This window comes from Mytilus californianus, unplaced genomic scaffold, assembly GCF_021869535.1.
Source record: "Mytilus californianus isolate M0D057914Y unplaced genomic scaffold, xbMytCali1.0.p SCAF_14, whole genome shotgun sequence".
Taxonomy (NCBI): Eukaryota; Metazoa; Mollusca; class Bivalvia; order Mytilida; family Mytilidae; genus Mytilus; species Mytilus californianus.
Genome location: NW_026262626.1, coordinates 29,379,846 through 29,401,417, shown reverse-complemented (window position 1 = coordinate 29,401,417; position 21,572 = coordinate 29,379,846). Strand labels below are relative to the sequence as shown.

The 21,572-nt window shown below is 32.3% G+C and overlaps 1 protein-coding gene across 1 annotated transcript in view; it reads left to right on the top strand.

Moving 5' to 3' along the window:
* Nucleotides 1–21,572, top strand: part of LOC127724703 (E3 ubiquitin-protein ligase parkin-like) — a 558,693-nt gene that overhangs the window by 1,533 nt on the left and 535,588 nt on the right. The window contains exons 2-11 of the mRNA XM_052231775.1: nucleotides 8,155–8,269; nucleotides 9,411–9,523; nucleotides 10,466–10,555; nucleotides 11,998–12,110; nucleotides 12,890–13,026; nucleotides 13,525–13,586; nucleotides 14,305–14,439; nucleotides 16,568–16,648; nucleotides 18,353–18,470; nucleotides 19,074–21,047. Coding sequence (XP_052087735.1) covers nucleotides 8,155–8,269; nucleotides 9,411–9,523; nucleotides 10,466–10,555; nucleotides 11,998–12,110; nucleotides 12,890–13,026; nucleotides 13,525–13,586; nucleotides 14,305–14,439; nucleotides 16,568–16,648; nucleotides 18,353–18,470; nucleotides 19,074–19,177 — 1,068 coding nt within the window. The 3' untranslated portion in view covers nucleotides 19,178–21,047. The remainder of the gene's footprint in view (nucleotides 1–8,154; nucleotides 8,270–9,410; nucleotides 9,524–10,465; nucleotides 10,556–11,997; nucleotides 12,111–12,889; nucleotides 13,027–13,524; nucleotides 13,587–14,304; nucleotides 14,440–16,567; nucleotides 16,649–18,352; nucleotides 18,471–19,073; nucleotides 21,048–21,572) is intronic.

Here is a 21,572-nt window from a genome sequence, read left to right as displayed (position 1 = left end):
GAACAGCAGATGTACAGAAGTAAAAATTAATATATGGGTCATTTTCAAAAAATGTCGAATTTTCAGTACACGTACTATGCTAAAATTTGTATTTCTAATGGAAAATGCAGTGGTAAGTGTTGAAATGAAAGTTTGTAGAATTTATGAGTCAGAACATTAATAATAAACACGATTTAGATCTATTTTAATATAAGTCTGATTTTTGCGTAATTTATGTGCGTAGAGTGTAGTAGCTAGTGTGTGTCAGAGCAACACATTTCAAATGATTTTTTCCCTACTTTCTGATTGTCTTGATATCTGCAAAAGGGACTTTTTTAGAATGTTAATAATAATTTAACTCTAACAAAAAATTGCAGCTTCTTTATTATTAATATGTAACATTTTTTTCTACAAACTAAATTCAATCAGCGTACATGAAGTTCATGTCCATCCTGTTACCGCTACTTAGATCAACTGTTAAATTGTCCTCCCAATGAATATTGAACTAGTCAGTGTTGATTTCAAAAGCGCCAAATAATCTAAACATTTAACACAGCATGTTTCTTGTATAACAGTGTAGAGAAAAAAAAATTCTAGACATTTAGTGAAAAAAAAAAATGGCTACCCTTTTGTCATGTCTATGCTGTTACCAACATATTTATTAATTACACCAATATTATACTTGTAAAAAATTGCAATAATGTGTTGGAAACCAAAATCACAACAGAAAACATTATCACTTCGTCAAAGGGAGTAATTATTTTACAACAGCATTAAAAAAGGAAGAAATTTGTCTATCCTGTTATGTCTATCCTGTTACTATGGTTGCTATGGTTACAGTAACAGGATAGAGCATAGTAGACAAAAACGACTTTAAAAGTTTATAATTACATATAGTTGTACACATAAGGAAATGTTTTGTTGTTTGAACTCATCTAAAGGTTATAACGTCTTAATCTTCGCAATTTAGGATTTGTAGATGCAATACTGCTATTGGTAACAGGATAGACAAAAAGGTAACAGGATAGAACTTTATATGGTGATATATCATTAACGTATGTTCCTGTTACCAATAAAATAAAGACAAAAGTAAACCAACATGCGAGGGAATTACTTGATGTTGGGTTTATTAGAAAGAGAGAAAACATACTGATCATTATGAATTGCTATCTTAGACTTGCATTACTGATGGTTATTTTTATAACCTTTGAAAACCAATTTTTTTCAGTACAGCATGGAAAATTGACAAATAATCTATCATTTCACAGAATGAATATATATATAGAAGTTTTTACTCTTGAAAACCATCTTATTGGCTATGAAAAACAAGCTTAAAGTTTTATCTAAACCTCTTCTAAATAACCTGAAATTTCTTTTGAACATGGTAACAGGAGAGACAAAATATTGCACAACATATCAAAAACAGTTTCAATATATTCTTGTATGACATTATCAAGATTGCATCTTTTTATATGTTGTTCTATTAGTACTGTTTGTTTTGATTTGCTTATGACAAGGGTTGTTTGAATTAGTAACTTTAAATCAATTTTGCAATTTCAAAATTCAACATTTTTTGAAAATGACCCATATAGTTGACATTTATACTGACTCTTTCAAACCGGCAAACTTGTACATAATAAATACAACAAAGTCATATTTATGTTATAACTATGAAATAATACTTGTTGTATTATTATGTTATATGTTATAACCACAATGGAAAAAATACTTAAATTATGGACGACACGTCTTTACAAGGTATGGACGACACGTCTTTACAAGGTATGGACGACACGTCTTTACAAGGTATGGACGACACGTCTTTACAAGGTATGGACGATGTGATGGTATGGCAAACACATCCTATGGATGACGTGGAAGTATGGCCATCGCGTCTCGAAAGCGTGTCAGTTAGAGTTCTGCCTTTAGATCTTGATGTTGTCGGTTTGGATCTGGTGCCATCCATGGAATTTTTCTACAATGCTTAACTCAAAATCACAATAGCAAGCTTGAATTAACACACTAAAGGGAATAGTCACTGCTTGTTTATTCTAGTATATATATATATATATATATATATTTTTTTTTCTGTTTTCTGTTTCTGTTTTCTGTTTATTGTTTTCTGTTTGGTATAAAATTTGTAGTTAAGATCCATTTATTACACCTTGTGATCCGTTTATTTGGCAATCGCCAATGGCAGTCAGCAGGGTTTAAGAACATTTGTTGTTCGACCTGTTAGTCAAATGCGTTTTGTTAAAATATACTTTTTTCACTTTTTTGATCTTTTGGAAAATGTTGTTTGTGCTGTATTTAGACCCCTCTAACAAGAAATTTGTTTTGCATGCACACGTATAAAAATTGCGGTTTTTATCCAACGCAATCATAGGTTTGAACATTGTTTTCAATTTAGACTTGTTTATATTTTTTCGTTTGGGCTTGTATTATATTTGCCTTCGGGTTTATATGATCCGTTCATCCTATTTTGACTCCTCAAAATTCAAGAGTCTATCCTAAATTGAGGTAAATTATGTGGACTTCCAATAACCGTTTCGATTCCTAACATCACTGAAGAGACATTAATTGTCGAAATCCGGATATGGTGTACAAAAATTCTTTGCACCTTTGTTTGCGGTATACCATCTTTGTCCCAAGTTTATTGTTTTCTGTTTGGTATTAAATTTGTAGTTAAGATCCATTTATTACACCTTGTGATCCGTATTTGGCAATCGCCAATGGCAGTCAGCAGGGTTTAAGAACATTTGTTGTTCGACCTGTTAGTCAAATGCGTTTTGTTAAAATATACTTTTTTCACTTTTTTGATCTTTTGGAAAATGTTGTTTGTGCTGTATTTAGACCCCTCTAACAAGAAATTTGTTTTGCATGCACACGTATAAAAATTGCGGTTTTTATCCAACGCAATCATAGGTTTGAACGTTGTTTTCAATTTAGACTTGTATATATATATATCTTAAATTCATGGCCACCAGAATGGTAATTAATGTACATTTTTTGTAGATAGTACATTATCTTCTGATAAATGGAAAATTTATTTCATTAAAACCTAATCTGCTACCTTAAATAATGACCTTAAATTGCATATCAGTAGAAAGCTGGAAAAATGAAGTAAATAGATATACTTTTTATTATATAGTAATGGAATTAAATTAGGGAATGGTCATTATTTATCAGCTGAGGAGGTCGGTTCAAATTTTTCACATTAAAAGGTTTTGTTGGCAACCCCCCCCCATGATTCTTATGAACCACATAATGACCCCCCCCCTGAGAACATAGTTTGAAAAGTATGACCCCCACCCCCCACCAAACAAAAATTTCATTCATTAACAGTTGGGAGAAGATGAAACTGCAAGCTACATAGTACAAAGTTGCAGGCATTGACTTGAAAAATAGCTATGAGAATTATGAGGACATTGACACTATCCGTAACAGAATACAGCATAAAAAGATTTTCCTTGATTGGGGCAATGATTGCAGGACTCATTTTCTTTGATTTTGAACTGATATTTTATAATACATTCTACACTATAGTTCTGTTATTTTATATAGTTCTGTTATCTTATTCTGATAAGTAGCTTGAACTAATTAATTTGATGAAGATAATTTACTTTGTCTGGTTAGAAAACACTAGTAAGTCATATTCTGTAAATATTATATTGCCTTGATGTTTCATCATGACCTTTCATATTCTTTGTTTTGAAGCTGATGCAACTGATTTTAGGAAACATTTTTCAGTTGTATTCTTCTTTGAGAAAACCCTGAGTATACAATAGAGTTTTACTTCTTTTTTTTTTTTTTCTTTTTTCTTTCAAATATGAATATCTGACACATGCAAGAAGAAAAATGGACAAAATAAGCATTTAAATGAAAAAAAAAATATATTGCATTTTAACTTGAACCTTCATGAACAGAATGAAGTCATATCTTAATACAGATTTTCCCTGGTTTTGAAACTTCTAATCCTTCAAAAGTTAAGCTTTTAAAGGCACAATTAGCCAAATTTGTTTATATACATGAGCATGTGCTCTTATAAATGAATGAAATGACGTAAAAAGAAGAAACAAGTTGCTTTTTAAAAAAAAAAAGTCAATACGTGAACCTTAGAACTTTTTTTATGCTAATTATTATTTCAACTGAATTGTAAATTATATCTCAGTATTTTCATTACCATGTGTGTGGAGGATGATATTTTCTTTTTTTGTAAATCAGGACAATTATGGCATGTTGAGAGTGGTGTTATATATAAAGTAGGGAGATAAGGAATGTTTTTATTTCAATAGTTCATTTCTGGATGGTGTGTAAAATGCAGAAAAAAGATGCTACAACAAAATTTATATTTTGTAATATATTTTAGCGGTATGTTGACGATTCTGAAAGAAAAATTAAATGTTTGGGCTTGTTGTTTGTGATGTCGTATAACAAAAAAAATGATTATGCATATGCCATGCAGCAGTGGTGAAAAACTAATACAGAGTCAGAAATAAAATAACGAATGTCTTTTATAGAGACTGAGTGATGATAGATACATGCAGAGATAAGATAACGAATTTCTATTGATAGTAATTAAGGCTCTAAATTTTTATCAAACTTAAATATAAATAAGGAAACAAAAGCAATAATTATAATAAATGACCGCGATTAAATCAGGTAGTTAGTTTTTCAAGTATGAGTTGTTTTACATTGTCATTTTGAGGCCTTTTATAGCTTACTATACGGTATGGGTTTTGCTTTTCTCATTGTTGAAGGCCGTACGGTGACAAATAGCTGTTAATTTCTACGTCACTTGGTATCTAGTAGAGAGTTGTCTTATTGGCAAACATACTAATCTTCCTTTTTTATTTAAAGAAACCATACTTAATCTTATATAAAAATACAACTTAGGTTCTGGAAATTAGGACGAAATTTAAAGGCACCTTTTACGTGTGTGTTAGATGCAGAATTTACAAGTCACATCGAAAATGAATATACGTTTGAGTCCTTAAAATAATTCTAACGATATGAAACGATTTACAGACACTGAGTGATATTCTTTGGAGTTGAGGCGATAACTCACTATTTATTTAAAACTTATGGTAAATGAAATTAGACAAATTGAGGATTGCTATATTCCTCGATGTTTGGCATTACAAACTATTATAAATTACTACCGGTATGGGGTTTGCGAGGATAGATTAGCAATTGTCCAAAAACATATAATAACAAGAAGATGAGTATTACCTATTCATGATTCTTTTATAAAATTAACTTTTTAAGCATGTGTCTCCCAACAACTATCTCATATGTGAACTTAAGTATAGGGGAAATTTTGTTCGCTATGTTAAAGAAATCTTCAACTTGCTCTATTTTGCCTGTGAAGACCATAACACCGTCATCTCTATATTGACAGTGTAATTTGATGTTTTCTTTCCATTTGAACTTATCTAAGATAATTATTACAGCCGATTTCATTGAGTGTGTAGGAAAAGGTAAAATCTTTGGTTAGCTTGCTTGCTAGCTGAACCGTGAAGTCATTATTAGGTTAGGTAAACCACCCTCCTATATGAGTAGACTAGTCCCACAGATAACCAATTCTATCAGTCTGTCGGACTAGTCTACTCATAAAGGAGGGTAGTTTACCTAACCTAATAATGACTTCACGGTTCAGCTAGCAAGCAAGCTAACCAAAGATATTACCTTTTCCTACACACTGATTGAAATCGGCTGTAATAGGACAGACAGATGCAGATATGTGCATGATGGTGAAAATATACCACCTATGGAGGGGGCACTCCTATAACTTGTTTGTATAACTTTCCATTAAACTCAAATTTATTGTTTTTAAGAATAATTAAACAAATGCAGTTTAATCTTTTTCGTTGAGAATCTTTAAAGGATATTCTTTTGTGTCAATTAATTCTTCTGCATTGATAACTGTTTCTTTTAAATTATCAATGATCATATTTGTGTACATTTACGTTTCATCATAGGCAATAAGAATGCATTCCCTTTTTACCTCGTGTGTTTTATTAATGAAATCTTTTGTATCTTGAACTTAAAAGTTATGCCTCTACAAAAATGGTTTTATAATAGATCATTTATCTCTCAATGTGTCTCGTGGGAGAGTTACACTTATTGATGATCAGTCGTAAGGAACATTAATTAATGTCTCCTACTAGTTGACCATTTCGCAATGCCTCATTAATTATTTCTAGATTAATTTAATGAATGTTTGAAAGACTGAGGTACATGTGTCCATGTTTTGAATCATTATTATTCTTTAAGAATTATACGTATGGGGAATCTATTTCTTTTTTTTCTACATAGATTATCAACTATATCTTTTATTACCATATAGCATATAAGTGAGTTAGCGATCTGTGTAAAGTTCTTTATTGCCAAGTTTTAGATATCTTAAATGCTCCGTATGGAGGTGTTCTTAATTGCAGGAAACTAATACAGATAAGAAGAACAAATGTTCCGAATTCCAATAATTAAGGTTCCGAATATTCCTCCATAGACTATATTTCTAACTAATAAATATGCGTGAACCCCTGAGGGTTCACGCAAAAAAAAAAACACAGAAAATTCTTTGTTCCAATTTATTTGACTGCAACCTATAAAATTGTACAAATTTTATATATAACCTTTCAATAATGATTTTCCCTCTATTATGAATAAATGTAAATTTACTGTCCGACCTGGGACTATTATACTAACTAGTATAATAGTCCCAGGTCCGACACAGAATTATTTGTGAATGAAAAAAAAACATAAAAAAAGAGTAAACAATATGTCTCAATTCTTTTAATGCCTTTATTAAAATTTTGAAGTTTTATAAATGTTTTGTGGATTTTAATTTTCTCATCATATAGATATTTTTTTATTTCAATTCCACTCTTGGAAGTACAACTGAAAATAGCACATTACAAATATTACTGATTTTATGGTTCTAGTCCTTCCTGGATCAAATATGTACAAAAATGTACATGATTTATTTGAGATAAAGAAATATATATGTAAGTTAATAATTATATGAACATTCAATATTTTATTTCAATGTGAAAAATGTTTTACGAAACCCAAGTGTATTGTTTTGTGTGTGTGTGAATGCCGTGCTGCCCAACAAGGGCCCTCGATTTGAACATTAAAAATTCTGATTATTATTCGATATCTTTGTAATAATTTCATAAAATAATTATACATATTTACAAATTATTTTAGAACGTACACACCTTTTACAGTCCTATATCTATCCTAAGAAATCGCATTAAAATGATTTGAACACTTTAGAAAGTCGTAATACACATGTTCAGAAACATTTAAAACTCATTGTTTCCTGTGGTCAAAACTAGAGACAAATGTTTTATACAGTTGTTAATCTTGAGATAAGTCGGGTTGTAAACTTTCACATCCTATGGATAAAGGGTCAATATAATAGTTCCATGGGATAATGAACCATAACAGATGACTGTGATAAGGAGTGACCAGATTCACTACCCTTGAGAAATTAGGCATCCTGCTAGTGCTGTACATGATCAATGATTTATTAATGACAGAAATTGTTTAAACGATTGCACACTCACTTCAATATTGTCAACAATTTATATGCTTGTCAGACATAAAAACTTTCATTGTGTGACCCCCCCAGTCAAATAAAATTTTTGATGGCAACCCCCCCAGCTGTATGATATTTTTGGTAATGACCCCCCCCCCTAAAATGAACCGACCCCCTCAGCTGATAAATAATGACTGTTCCCTTATAGAAATAATACTTTTTTTAAGTTAACAAATTTTTCTTTGCATAATTCTTTATAATAAGTATGACAATGATTAATTAATAGTCAACTGCAGTTTTGTTTAAATGTTTTGTTGACTACTCTTTGAGTGACCCATCCTTTTTGTTGACTACTCTTTGAGTGACCCATCCTTTTTGTTGACTACTCTTTGAGTGACCCATCCTTTTTGTGTTTTATTTCCAAGCCAATAGGGATTTTGAAACCCCTGACTAAACTTAAGAGTGCATATGAAAATCTAAATCCTTTTTGTATATGAAAGCAGCAATGCTCACCACTAACCATGGATTGAACTGATCTCTAGAGGTAGGTTAAGAGACTTATCTAAATCAAACAGCCACTGAGACCAATTATCCTGGAAGTAAAATATTTTATTGTTTCATTTCAGGATGTATCTATCTGTAATTGTACAGTAATCCATGCTTTTCAACAAAAACCCCTAATAGTGACAGCAAAGTGTATTTCAGCAGACACTGAGGATGTGAAAAGTGGAAAAGCTAATAGTAAGCATTTATAGTACACTGTGCACAGCTAACAGAATAGCAGAATTATATAACTGGTAATGTTTGTGGTAATCTTATTTTCATGTATTTGTACCTTTCAAGTTTCAACAATGAAAATGTCATACTATTGTCCAACTGTTTGTCTTTTTGTGTGCTTGTCTTGGTTGGAGGGAGAGTCAAGTTTGTTTCAATGGATATTTTTACAAAAATCTTGGCAATGTTTGAATCTATGAAGATTTATCTCTTTTCCAATTTTAGAATTGTTTTAAAGGAGTTAAAAATTATACAATAGAAGCATGCCTTGTGAATATATAATATTTAAAAAAAATGTTTTATTACATAGGGAGAAGCTGCATTTTGAATTTGGCAATTTTTATACCCCACACAAAGTTATAAGAGAAATATATGAATCACTTGGGGGAGGGGGGATGTCATGTATCAAAGTCAGGGGTCTGTGACCTTGACTTTGACCCTTTGGTAGTAAAATGTTCAGTGCATGACTTAATTTTGTACAGTAGCACATAGAAATAATGAGTTACAGCCATAAGTAAGCTATTAAATTTTTATGCTTAACCTTATGACTATATTTAGGTTATCAGGTTTTCTGCACTTTGATATTAGAGAATATCAGCCTTCAACCATAATGTGAATGGAACTGCAAGTGAGTGCAGTGAAGGAGCAAAAATGGTTCACATTGTGTCAAATTGCTGAAATTTAACGATATCTACATGCAGAAAACTTATAATCTGTGTGTCAAACTATTTCTGGTCTTTTTCCTCACTTCTGAGATAGTTTTATTATTGGTTATCCTAACAAAAGTAACTATGATAAGTTCTGCTGTCACATTTTGATGGTGCTGATAACTCCTCCTTACAAATTGTGACGTCACTGAAAGGTTCTGCTCACTTCCCATAGTTGTGATATGAAAATTACAGAGCGACTTAGCAAGGTGTAATAAGTGCAGGGAAGTACAATAAATGGAATTGTCAATTAACTGAAAAGAAAAAGCAATAACCTTTTATTCATGTTATTAGGCTTCTGATTCTGACATGCTTATTACTTCATTCTATTACAGGAGAAATCAAACATGTATATTTTTTGTCGATGCAGTCAGGTATAAAAAAGTATTTCTGTTTTACAGGAGATGTTCACCATTTCTTTGTATATTGTAAGGAACAGTGCCAAAGTTTGTGTCCAGGAAAGTTGAGAGTGAAATGTGCCATCTGTTGTGAAGGTCATATTGTGTTACAAAGGGTAAGCCTTACATTCAGTCTTACTTAAAGGTGAAAGATCTTATAGGAAAAGATCATTCCATTTACAGGGTGTATTAAAAAGTCCACTTGAACTAGAAGGAGATAATTGATTCCAATAAATTTTTTTTAGTACATACTGATTCAACTCGAAGATAGTAATATTTACAAAGTATAAAAAAGTATGCCAAAGAACAGGTTTGAATTTGAAACAAGACAAAATAATTTGCAACAAGGAGAGGTGCCATGACCAAAAATTGGATGTCTATAAAATTTACATGTCTACCACATTGTCTTCTTCAAGCAATTTGTATTCTTAGTGATATATAAAAGGGCTTAAACTAACATGCAATGTTGTTTTCTGTCTTTAGATGAAAGTCATCATGCATGCCTTTACAGTTTTAATGCATATAGATTCAAACACAGTTCAGTTTCATTCACAGTCTCACAAGTCACATAATTGTTTAACATTTTAACATAATGATGTACGGTAGTCATGTGAAATTTAAAAATCTGGAATTTAAAATTGATACTATTAATCAGAAGAGCATTAGTTAAGGAACAAAATAAGCTAAAGAATTAATACATGTAATAGGTTATGGAATTCCTTTTTGAGATATTTGATTTAAAAAAATTGGCAGGAAAAGACTGACACAAACTTTTACCTTATATTTAGCATTGGCATTATTTGGGTCTCAAATCGTAAGAAAAGATATCTAGAATCTGCTTATTTTGGTACCTTTTATGAGCTATTGAAGTCTTCTGTGAAAAGAAAAGTGGGTGATATGGAGCAAAATATTTTACCCTGACCCTGTATCGTTGGAAAAACCCAAGGAGTACGAATATCTGACAAATATTCCTAAACCTGACCTAAGTACATCCTTAAACAATCTTTTTTTTTGCAACTTTCTTTAAAAGGGAGTAATGTGCATTTGTGTATTATTAGGAACCAGAAAACTTTGATGATGTGATGAAGTCTGGTACAATACTATGTGAATGTAAGAGTGAAGGCTGTCAAGGGAATCTCCAAACTACTGTAAGTTGAAACGTAAAAAAAATAATTTGTGTTTTTTTGTAAAATCATATTAAACTACTTCCACAAAGAGAACAAACATATATGTACAATATGATAAATGCAATGTAAAGTATGAATTTTGAAAAGCATCAACATTGAAGATTTAAATCCTTCTAAATAATACTTTGTGATTGTACATAAAAGTAATTCAATAGATATAAGAAGATGTGGTATGAGTGCCAATGAGACAACTCTCCATCCAAGTCACAATTTGTAAAAGTAAACCATTATAGGTCAAAGTACGGCCTTCAACACGGTGCCTTGGCTCACACTGAACAGCTAGCTATAAAGGGCCCCAAAAATGACTAGTGTATATAAAACCATTCGAACAGGAAAACCAACGGTCTAATCTATATAAAAAATGAGAAACACTTATGAACCACATCAACGAACAACAACCACTGAACATTAGGTTCCTGACTTAGGACAGGTGCAAACAAATGCAGCGGGTTTAAACATTTCAAATCCACTTTGTATGACCATATCGTATGACATGTCATGTAATAACAGTTCCATATTACCTGTACCATCATCTATACTGTTTTAATTTACCTCTTAATCATTTAATCATATAATTTGATTTTTAACTTCAATGTGTTTGTAATATGAATAAAAGAAGATTTGGTCAATGTGACAGCAACCCAAATACCAAATATTTAGAAAGCAACATAAATCTTCAACAATAGACAGGTTTCTATACAACATAAATCTTCGACAATAGACAGGCGTCTATACAACATAAATCTTCAACAATAGACAGGTGTCTATACAACATAAATCTTCAACAATAGACAGGTGTCTATACAACATAAATCTTCAACAATAGACAGGTTTCTATTCAACATAAATATTCAGCAATAGACAGGTTTCTATACAACATAAATCTTCGGCAATAGACAGGTTTCTATACAACATAAATCTTCAACAATAGACAGGTTTCTATTCAACATAAATATTCAGCAATAGACAGGTTTCTATACAACTTAAATCTTCAACAATAGACAGGTTTCTATTCAACATAAATCTTCAACAATAGACAGGTGTCTATACAACATAAATCTTCAACAATAGACATGTTTCTATTCAACATAAATCTTCAACAATAGACAGGTTTCTATACAACATTAATCTTCAACAATTGCCAGGTTTCTATTCAAACATATATATTCAGCAATAGACAGGTTTCTATACAACATAAATCTTCAACAATAGACAGGTTTCTATACAACATAAATCTTCAACAATAGACAGGTTTCTATACAACAAAAATCTTCAACAATAGACAGGTTTCTATACAATATATATCTAGCTCGTGTTTCTAAACACTGTTTATTGACAGGATGTAAATCATATAATATATTGTTCATATATTTTGGGGTATTTTATGGATATTTTACTTGTAGCAATTTTACTTTAAATGTGCCAGTCATTCATCAGAGTTGGATACAGCTCCAGTTTTAAGACACATCAGACCTAATACAAAGAATATAGAGTGTTTAACATGTTCTACAGTAAGGTAAGGACAGTGGGTGAAAAGTTATTGGTTTCAAAGACATTCTAAAACACATTTTATCTCTCTCCAAATTCCAGAAATAGAATTTTGTGAATATTATTTATTAGAGGTTGACATATTGTATAGACACTAAGTCTATTGTTGAAGACCAAGTGCTGACCTCAACAGGAACAATAAAGAACAAGGTCAGCTTCATTAAAAGTCTACCAAAATATATTTGAATTACAAATACTTAGAAAGAGTCATACAACATTATTTTCATTTCGGTACAGACTAGCTTTGTATTTTATGACATTGAGAGTTGTATTTTAGGCTGTTCGTTTCAACATTCCTTTCTGGTAGATTGATGTGAGAATGGTCATGCGATGTTTTTCATTTCAGTTCCCCTTTATTGATACAAGGGACAGGAGTCATGTGATATGATCTCTGTGTTCATGTGATATGTTATACGTTTTTCATTTCAGTTCTTCTTTATTTGTATGTCCAGATGACAGTAGTCATGTGATATGTGACATGTTTTTTATTTCAGTTCCCCTTTTTTGTATTTCCAGGTGACAGAAGTCACGTGATATGATCTGTATGTTTATGTGATATGTTTTTCATTTCAGTTCCCCCTTATTTGTATTTCCAGGTGACAGTAGTCATGTGAAAAGATCTGTAAGTTCATGTGATATGTGATATGTTTTTCATTTCAGTTCCCCCTTATTTGTATTTCCAGGTGACAGTAGTCATGTGGTATGATCTGTATGTTCATGTGATATGTGATATGTTTTTCATTTCAGTTCCCCTTTAATGGTTTTTCCCTGTGACAAGAGTCATGTGATGTGTATAGAGTGCTTTAGGTCTTATGGTATTGTCAGATTGAATGACAGAATGTTTATTGAAGATGAAAACCATGGATATAGTCTCCCTTGTCCTGGTACGTCATTGTTATATATAGTACAAATAAGAATTTTTATCCTGGTTATATAAACATGTCTTATAACATGTTTTGCAGATCGGGGATGTCATACAAAAGAAGTTTAGAAAGGGTTTCTTTCTGCCTTTATGTGAACTTTTCTTCTAAGCCAGCTTCTGTATCAACAATTAGAACCAGACTTGTCATGAATTATTTTTAAAAACTACAAATAAAAATAAGTGACATGTTGATCTGATGGTCATCAGATTTCACTTGAAATAAGATATGAAAAGGTTCCTCCTTAAAACTATTTGAAATTATTTACATTGCACAGGAAGAAGAGAAATTTGAAAATTTTCATAAAATGCAAATGGTTTTGCAAAAATTAAGGAGCATGAAGGGCTTATGCCATGGTTTTGTCAGTTAATTTTTGACTGATGTGTTTGAATTTCCCTTTGGTATCTTTTGCCTCTCTTTTATTAAAGTTTGAATATTAATGAATTTATATGTTGATTGTAGTTGGATGCGAAAACTCTCTCTTACAAGATGCTCATCACTTTTACCTTTTGGGAGAAGAACAGGTTGGTATACTTTGAGGAAGTACTGTTTCATTTTACTTTTTTGTCGCATCATTTTGAAATAAAATATTTATGATATTATTCTAGGCAAGCTATTATGAATACTGTTTTAAGATAGTATATTGTTTTCCATATTTGCAGGTACACAATGATGACAAAAACAACAATAACAAAATTAAGTTGATTGGAACACACTCTGTTGAGTAGACACAAAAATCCATTAACATACAAATTTTGGATTTTGATCGTTTCCTGAGATTAATATGAATATAATAGATTATCTGTGGGCCATTGATGATATCTTCTTCATTTGATGATTCATGTTTAGATGTTGGCTTTATTATTTAGCTATAGTATGTCTGTTGATAAGAAAATGTATTCAAGTCTGTACATTGTTTTGATGTTTAGTATGCCTGTTTGTAAGAAAATGTGTCCATTTGACCAAAATGTTCTTGTTCAAGAGTTATAGTTGTTAATTTCTGTGTCATTTGGTCTCTTGTGGAGAGTTGTCTCATTGGCAATCATACCACATCTTCTTATTTTTATATTATGTACGTTTTAAAAAATAAATATGAAGCTACATTTTCATACAATTTCTATTCAGCTCAGGGGAGCTGACTTAAATATGTCAACTTATATGGAAATGTCTCGCAATATGAAATGATATTTTTCTTTCAGGATTCTAATAGATCAGTATCTGAAATTATAACTTTTTTTTTAGTATGAAAGATACAAAAGATTTGGTACAGAGGAATATGTCCTGCAGAATAATGGTGTTTTATGTCCTTTCCCTGGATGTGGGGCTGGGATATTAATAGAAGATTCATGTAAACAAGTTGTTTGTCACAACTGTAGGGTAAGATTTAATTTTGCTTACTTAAATTTTTGACATACATTTATTTTAAAACTGAACTGATCCAATATGACCAAGTTGGTGTCCATTGTCTTAAGAGACCTATTTCAAAATGTTTCATAGCTTAATATGTAGTATGGGTTTTGCTCATTGTTGAAGGCGGTACAGTGACCTGTAGTTACTAACCTTCTTCGTCATTTGGTCTCTGGTGGATGGCTGTCTCATTGGCAATCATAGCATATCTTATTTTTAAGTCTCCCAAACGAAGTTTGGGAAGACTTATTGTTTTTGCTCAGTTCTTATTATTAAGTGTCCCAAACGAAGTTTGGGAAGACTTATTGTTTTTGCTCAGTTCTTATTATTCTTCTTCTTCTTCTTCTTCCTCTTACGCCGCTTTTAAATTTGAACTTGTCTGCACCCGTTCTCCAAAACCGCTTGTCAGATTAACTTAGGGTTTCACAATATGTTAGACTAACATGTCTAGTGGTGCAATCAGGGTTTTGTTTGTGCAATGGGGTTTATGAAGGGGTACTTTGAGGGGCAAAAAGAAAAGAGGGTTTTACTATAGAACCCTATGGGATTTTATTTTTTAAAATTTTCAAATGATTATAAATTGAAAACCGTTTGTGATAGACATAATCTTTTTAATTGAAAATGTTCTAAATGATAAAACCCATTAAATGAAATACAGGGTTAGTCCCCAGGGGTCATCCCCACCCCCTGCCATTTAAGAAAGTTCTAATACCTTGTAAGTGGTCAAGATCCCCACCCCTAAACCATATATATTCTGGTTTGTCATGCTAAGATGGTTTGAATGATATACAGGGTTAGTCCCCAGGGGTCATCCCAACCCCCTGCCATTTGAGAAAGTTCTAATATCTTGTAAATGGTCGAGATCCCCACCCCTAAACCATATATATTCTGGTTTGTCATGATAAAGCACATGAAATGAAATACAGGGTTAGTCCCCTGGGGTCACCCCCACCCCATGCCATTTAAGAAAGTTCTAAGATCTTGTAAGTGGTCAAGATCCCCACCCCTAAACCATATATATTCTGGTTTGTCATGCTAAGATGGTTTGAATAATATACAGGGTTAGTCCCCAGGGGTCATCCCGACCCCCTGCCATTTGAGAAAGTTCTAATATCTTGTAAATGGTTGAGATCCCCACCCCTAAACCATATATATTCTGGTTTGTCATGATAAAGCACATCAAATGAAATACAGGGTTAGTCCCCAGGGGTCACCCCCACCACCTGCCATTTAAGAAAGTTCTTATATCTTGTAAGTGGTCAAGATCACCACCCCTAAACCATATATATTCTGGTTTGTCATGCTAAGATGGTTTGAATGATATACAGGGTTAGTCCCCAGGGGTCATCCCGACCCCCTGCCATTTGAGAAAGTTCTAATATCTTGTAAATGGTTGAGATCCCCACCCCTAAACCATATATATTCTGGTTTGTCATGCCAAGATGATTTGAATGATATACAGGGTTAGTCCCCAGGCATCACTAATGCATATAACTTTACTGGACCAAACCAATTTTCACTGGACTTTGCCCAATGTCAGGCGACCCTGGGAATTACGAATTATGGGAGCTTCGTTTGGGAGACTTCGTAACAGCATCCTGTTACAATCATTTCTTGTTATATTTGTCTTTCAATCACTCACATTTTATGGTCAATAACTTTTGTATACCCCTTTGATTTACGATTAAAATCTTATGATATATATTTGGTTGCTTTAGCAGGTAAACTAGTATGTGGGTATCACATACTTCTACTGTCTATTACACTCTTAATTAGATTCTATAACAACAAAATCTTTTAAATTTGCAAATTAAAAAACTTGCATTTTCTGAAATAAAGTTGTTTTCATAATTGTTTTCAAAAAGGAAGTTGCTTAAATATTTTATGCTTTGTTGATTACTGTAAAACATTACTATTTGTGATTTACCTGTTTCAAAGTTATTTTTTTTAATAGGGGAGGGGGGACTGTCACAAATGAATAAAAGTACTTTTACAGCTTAATTGAAATAGTAGTGTGTTTTCAGAATAACCTTTGGTCTGTGCATTTGTTCATCTTTTCCTATTATCTTATGATGATTTTAGCACATTTTATTTCCAGTTTGAGTTTTGTAGACAGTGTCTTAACAGTTACCATGGAAGCTCAGAATGTAGACCACAACTGCTGGAGGACAACACACAGGTATAGAAATATAACATTATTCAGTTAGCTGTACACTGAAATGCTTTGAAAGTACATATATATGGTTTGTAAGCTTCTGCTTTTCTGAGATTCTGTTGTTCACTGACACTGCAAAATTTGATATCTGAGAAAGTGAAAATGTATGCTATAAATTAGGCAACTAATGATTTTTGTATCAATAAAGTGGAACACAAATATCAGACTAGTATGATGACTCTTTACATCCGTCCTCATCACACTTTGTATCCTCAGCTCCTCCAACTGGCGACTAGATTTGAATGAAATGTTTATATAGTCTTTAGGTATGAATGGCATTGAGTGCCCTTCTGATACATTTCATTTTTGGGGTACATGATTTTTACCAAAATTAGGCAACTGTATTAAAAATCAAAGCATAACTAAAAATTATATTGCTATAATTTATGAACATTTATGGTCCTACATCCGGTCCATATTATGTACTTATATTTTAACATTGCTCAAGGACATGTCTTTCTCAGACAATTTATGACGTCTTTACACCAAGCCTGTTGGATGTGTACTGATAAATTCTTTCATCTGGAAGAACATGATTTATTTATTACCGGTAGTTGTTTTTGGCTTTGAACTAGCTTTCAGAAAATGAAAGTACTCTTAGATCTGTACTTTGTGTCTATTGTCTTCATGTAAGTTGTGTTTTGTGCTTCTTGCCAATCTGATTAGTCGAGCCATTACCAAATGATTTTTACAGTTTGTTCTTATGTTGTGCTGTTGCATCACTTGGGAGGGTTGAGAACTCACAAGCCTTTTTCAGCTCTGCAACATTCTATATGCCCCTTCCCTAAGTCAGTAGCTGTTGTCGGTTGCTGTTTGATATGTTTCTTTTTTATGTATTGTTTTGTCCTAAAACAGGCTGTTTTTTTACTTTTGAATTGTTTAACATTTTGTCTTGTCTGGTCCTTTTTATTTAATTAATTTAATTTTATCTGTAGCCATTTTCACAAAAATATGATAAATATCTGTTTTTTTTCAGTAACAATTCAGGATTAATTTTGTTACAAAATTTTTTGGTCCTAAACAAAAAAGATTTTGATAAAAGGCAATATCTGGCACATGCATTTCATTCATTTACCTCAAGTCAAATTGAAAAATTAAATACATTGTAGAACATTTTAATTGGTAAATTGCTGTTTTCATTTGTAAAAGGTAAAGATGAAATTTTTTTTGGAAAAGTGTAGGAAATTCTGCCTTTTCCAAAAAACAATACCCTGATTGATTATCAGTTAAAAAAAAAGATAAAGGTGCCCAGAGAGAACCACCTACTTCAGTAGGAAAACTGACAATGCTAGTCAATATAAGATTAGAGTCAAGCCCACATGCCATGTTCAAACTCACAACTTCAGTGTTGACAGACTAGTGATACATTAGCTAGTGTATTGGCAGTTGGCCACCAAGGCCCCCGAGTTAAATACACTAAAAATCAATGATTTCATGAAATCCTAAAAAGTGCTAATATGCAAAAGTAAAAGCATATGTTTACTAATCTTCATCTTGAAGTTCATAAAAAGCTCATACATAACTTATATTGAGACCATTCTTATCTTATACTTACATGGTATGCTTTGATATTCATTGCAAAAAAACATGTGTAGGAGTATTAAAATATTGCAGAGAATGTTAATTATTGATAATTGGAGACTAATATCCATTCTTGATTTATATCAGGGCTATCAAGTTGATGAAGAGCAGGAGTTAAGAGCCAGATGGGATCAAGAATCACTGGCTACAATAGAGGAAATCTCAAAACCTTGTCCAGGATGTTGTACTAAAACAGAGAGAGATGGTAAATACATTACAAATATCATACATTAGTGGGAGGTATGGTACACTGTAGAATCCATTTGAACTTCTCACTTTCATTTGAATGTTGCCAATTGTACCTGTGTCAGTGGATCACTTAAAGAGATTTTTCCAAAATTCACCCAATATGTATGGACATTGTTTTTGTTTAGAATAGACCTTTTTAGTTTATTTTATTTGATATTCCCTATTAGAACATCAGATAATCATATGGCTCAACTTGAACAATTTATTCTTAATTTTCTTTCACTTTTAGCTCATTCATAGTTGTTTTAGTGATGTCTGATTTAACTAATGGAGAACTTAAGAAAGTTATGTGATAAATCATTAAAGTGCAGAAGCACCAACTAGTGAGTTAAATGTTATTCCTTACTTGTGAATTACCATATATATTTCCAGGTACCAAATGTTCACTAAAATGTCAAGTAAATAAAACAATGTTTATTTCTCTAATGAATTTTAGATTAATTGCTATAAGTATCTCCTCATCACATAAACTTTGAAAATTGATTCTTCCAAGACAAGTAAATAAACTGTCATTAAGAAAGTTTGACATCCCTGTTGATTGTAATTTCTTTACTTTAAGGTGGATGTATGCACATGCACTGTTCACGGTGTCAGATGGAATGGTGTTGGCTGTGTGATCGAGAATGGAACAGAGAATGTCAGGGGAACCACTGGTTTGGCTGATTATCATGGTGTGAAAAATTACTATATCATGAAAATGATGATGAAAGGCATTCATTTATCTGTATGAGGACTTTTTTTTTTTAAGTGTATATTCATGCATGAATTCCATTGTTATGCATAGGATAGTTGCAGGGCTTTATGATTTCTTGTCTATGTGTACGACCGTCTGTCTGTCCAACAGTTCATTCAGTATCAGGTTAAAGGTGTGCATGGGTTTTCATAATTTACCACGAAGTTTTGTTCACATCAACATGCAACTTTGTACACATGTATGATGTGATCTTTATACAACATATGCCAAATATGGTCCAGTTACAGTTCCTGAACATGGAAATTTGATAGTGCTAGAGCGGGAGTGGGTCCTTTGGACAGATTATCTTGTTACTAAATGTTTCAGATATTTGATTAAAGTGTTATCTTTTAAGTATCACCTCAGGGAAAGTATGACTATATGCATGTCTTTTATTTTAATAAATTCTTCCTTAAAATGTCTTAGCATAAGGATTTTGTAAGTTTTTACACTGACAATGGCCTTCGCCAAAACCGTCAGAAGAATGATACATTTGGATGGCATTTCTGTATTGGTAGTTTATATATAACATGCTCAATTGTTTTACCTTCATTCTTTGAAGAGATTGATTGATTAATTGATGTTTGATGCCACTTTCAGCACTATTGTGCTATATCATGGCGGTCAGTTTTTATTGGTGGAGGAAGCCAGAGTGCCCAGAGAGAACCAACAACCTTTAGATGAAAAATTGACAATCCTAATCAATTCAGATTGGAGTCTAGTGCAACTGCCATGTGCGGGATTTGAACTCACAACCTTAGTGTTGACAGGATAGTGATAGTAGTTCAACTACTTAGACCACTCAGCCACCAAGGCCCCATTGAAGAGATAATCCATACTAAACTGTGAAAGAGTTGGTGCAAAATTCTAAATTATCATAAGAAACAAATCATTGCTTTGACGAATAATTTTGTATTTGGTATTTCTGCACAAAATTTTTTCTGAATAGACAAAAAACTAATCAACCCAGTTGAGCACAGTAGAACTAAAAAATGTTTAATAAGTATCAAGAACAGAGAATTGTTCCCTATCAAGAACTTATCTTACTCTGTTGTGCAATGGTTTATTACTTCATTAATATAAGCTAACCTATTATTCTACCAGGTAGTAACTAAGTTGATTACATTAATACACAATACTAACCTATTGTTTTGACTATCCCAGAAGTCTGTTCATTTAGATTAAGGTAGCCAAATGAACTGGCTCTGATAAAGAAAATGACCGGATGACTGTTTTGTTACATTTAGATTTCATGACTAATTTTGTGGTATATAATTACACTTGCCTTCAGTTTGTATTTTTTATACCCCACCTAAGATAGTAGAGGGGCATTATGTTTTTCGGTCTGTGCATTCATCCGTCCGTCCTTCCATCCGTCCATCCGTCTGTCTGTCCCACTTCAGGTTAAAGTTTTTGGTCAAGGTAGTTTTTGATGAAGTTGAAGTCCAATCAACTTGAAACTTAGTACACATGTTCCCTATGATATGATCTTTCTAATTTTAATGCCAAATAAAGAGTTTTGACCCCAATTTCACGGTCCACTGAACATAGAAAATGATAGTGTGAGTGGGGCATCTGTGTACTATGGACACATTCTTGTTTTTATGTGTTTTCTGCATTTAGGACATTGTAGGTTTTTATACGACCGCAAAAATATTTTGTGGTCGTATATTGGTATGACGTTGGTGTCGTCGTAGTCGTCGTCATCCGAAGACACATTGGTTTTCGCACAATAACTTTAGTTTAAGTGAATGGATCTCTATGAAATATTACCATAAGGTTCAATACCACAAAAGGAAGGTTGGAATTGATTTTGGGGGTTATGGTACCAACAGTTAAGGAATTAGGGGTCAAAAAGGGGCCAAAAATAAGCATTTTTCTAGTTTCCAGACAATAACTTGTGGAACGGTGTATGGATCTCTCTGAAATTATACCACAAGTTTCCATACCACAAAGGGATGGTTAGGATTTGCTTTGGGGGGTTATGGCTCAAACCGTTTAGGAATGAGGGGCAAAAAAGGGGGAAAAACAAGGCTGTCCTGGTTAATGGACAAATACTTTAGTACAAAACATAATTTAAAGCAGTGTAAGAGAGGTAATTCAAATAGATCATTTGAATTACCTCCCTTACACTGCTTTTAAATTATGTATAAAGTAATGGTTAATAAACAATTAAGACAATTTAAAAGCAGTGTAAGGGAGGTAATCAAATTAAGTTTTGATTACCTCCCTTACACTGCTTTTAAATTATGTTTAAAGAAATGCATATTTATAAAGGAAGACCAGTAAAAATATCTGCAAATGTTGCATCTTTTTTTTTTAACA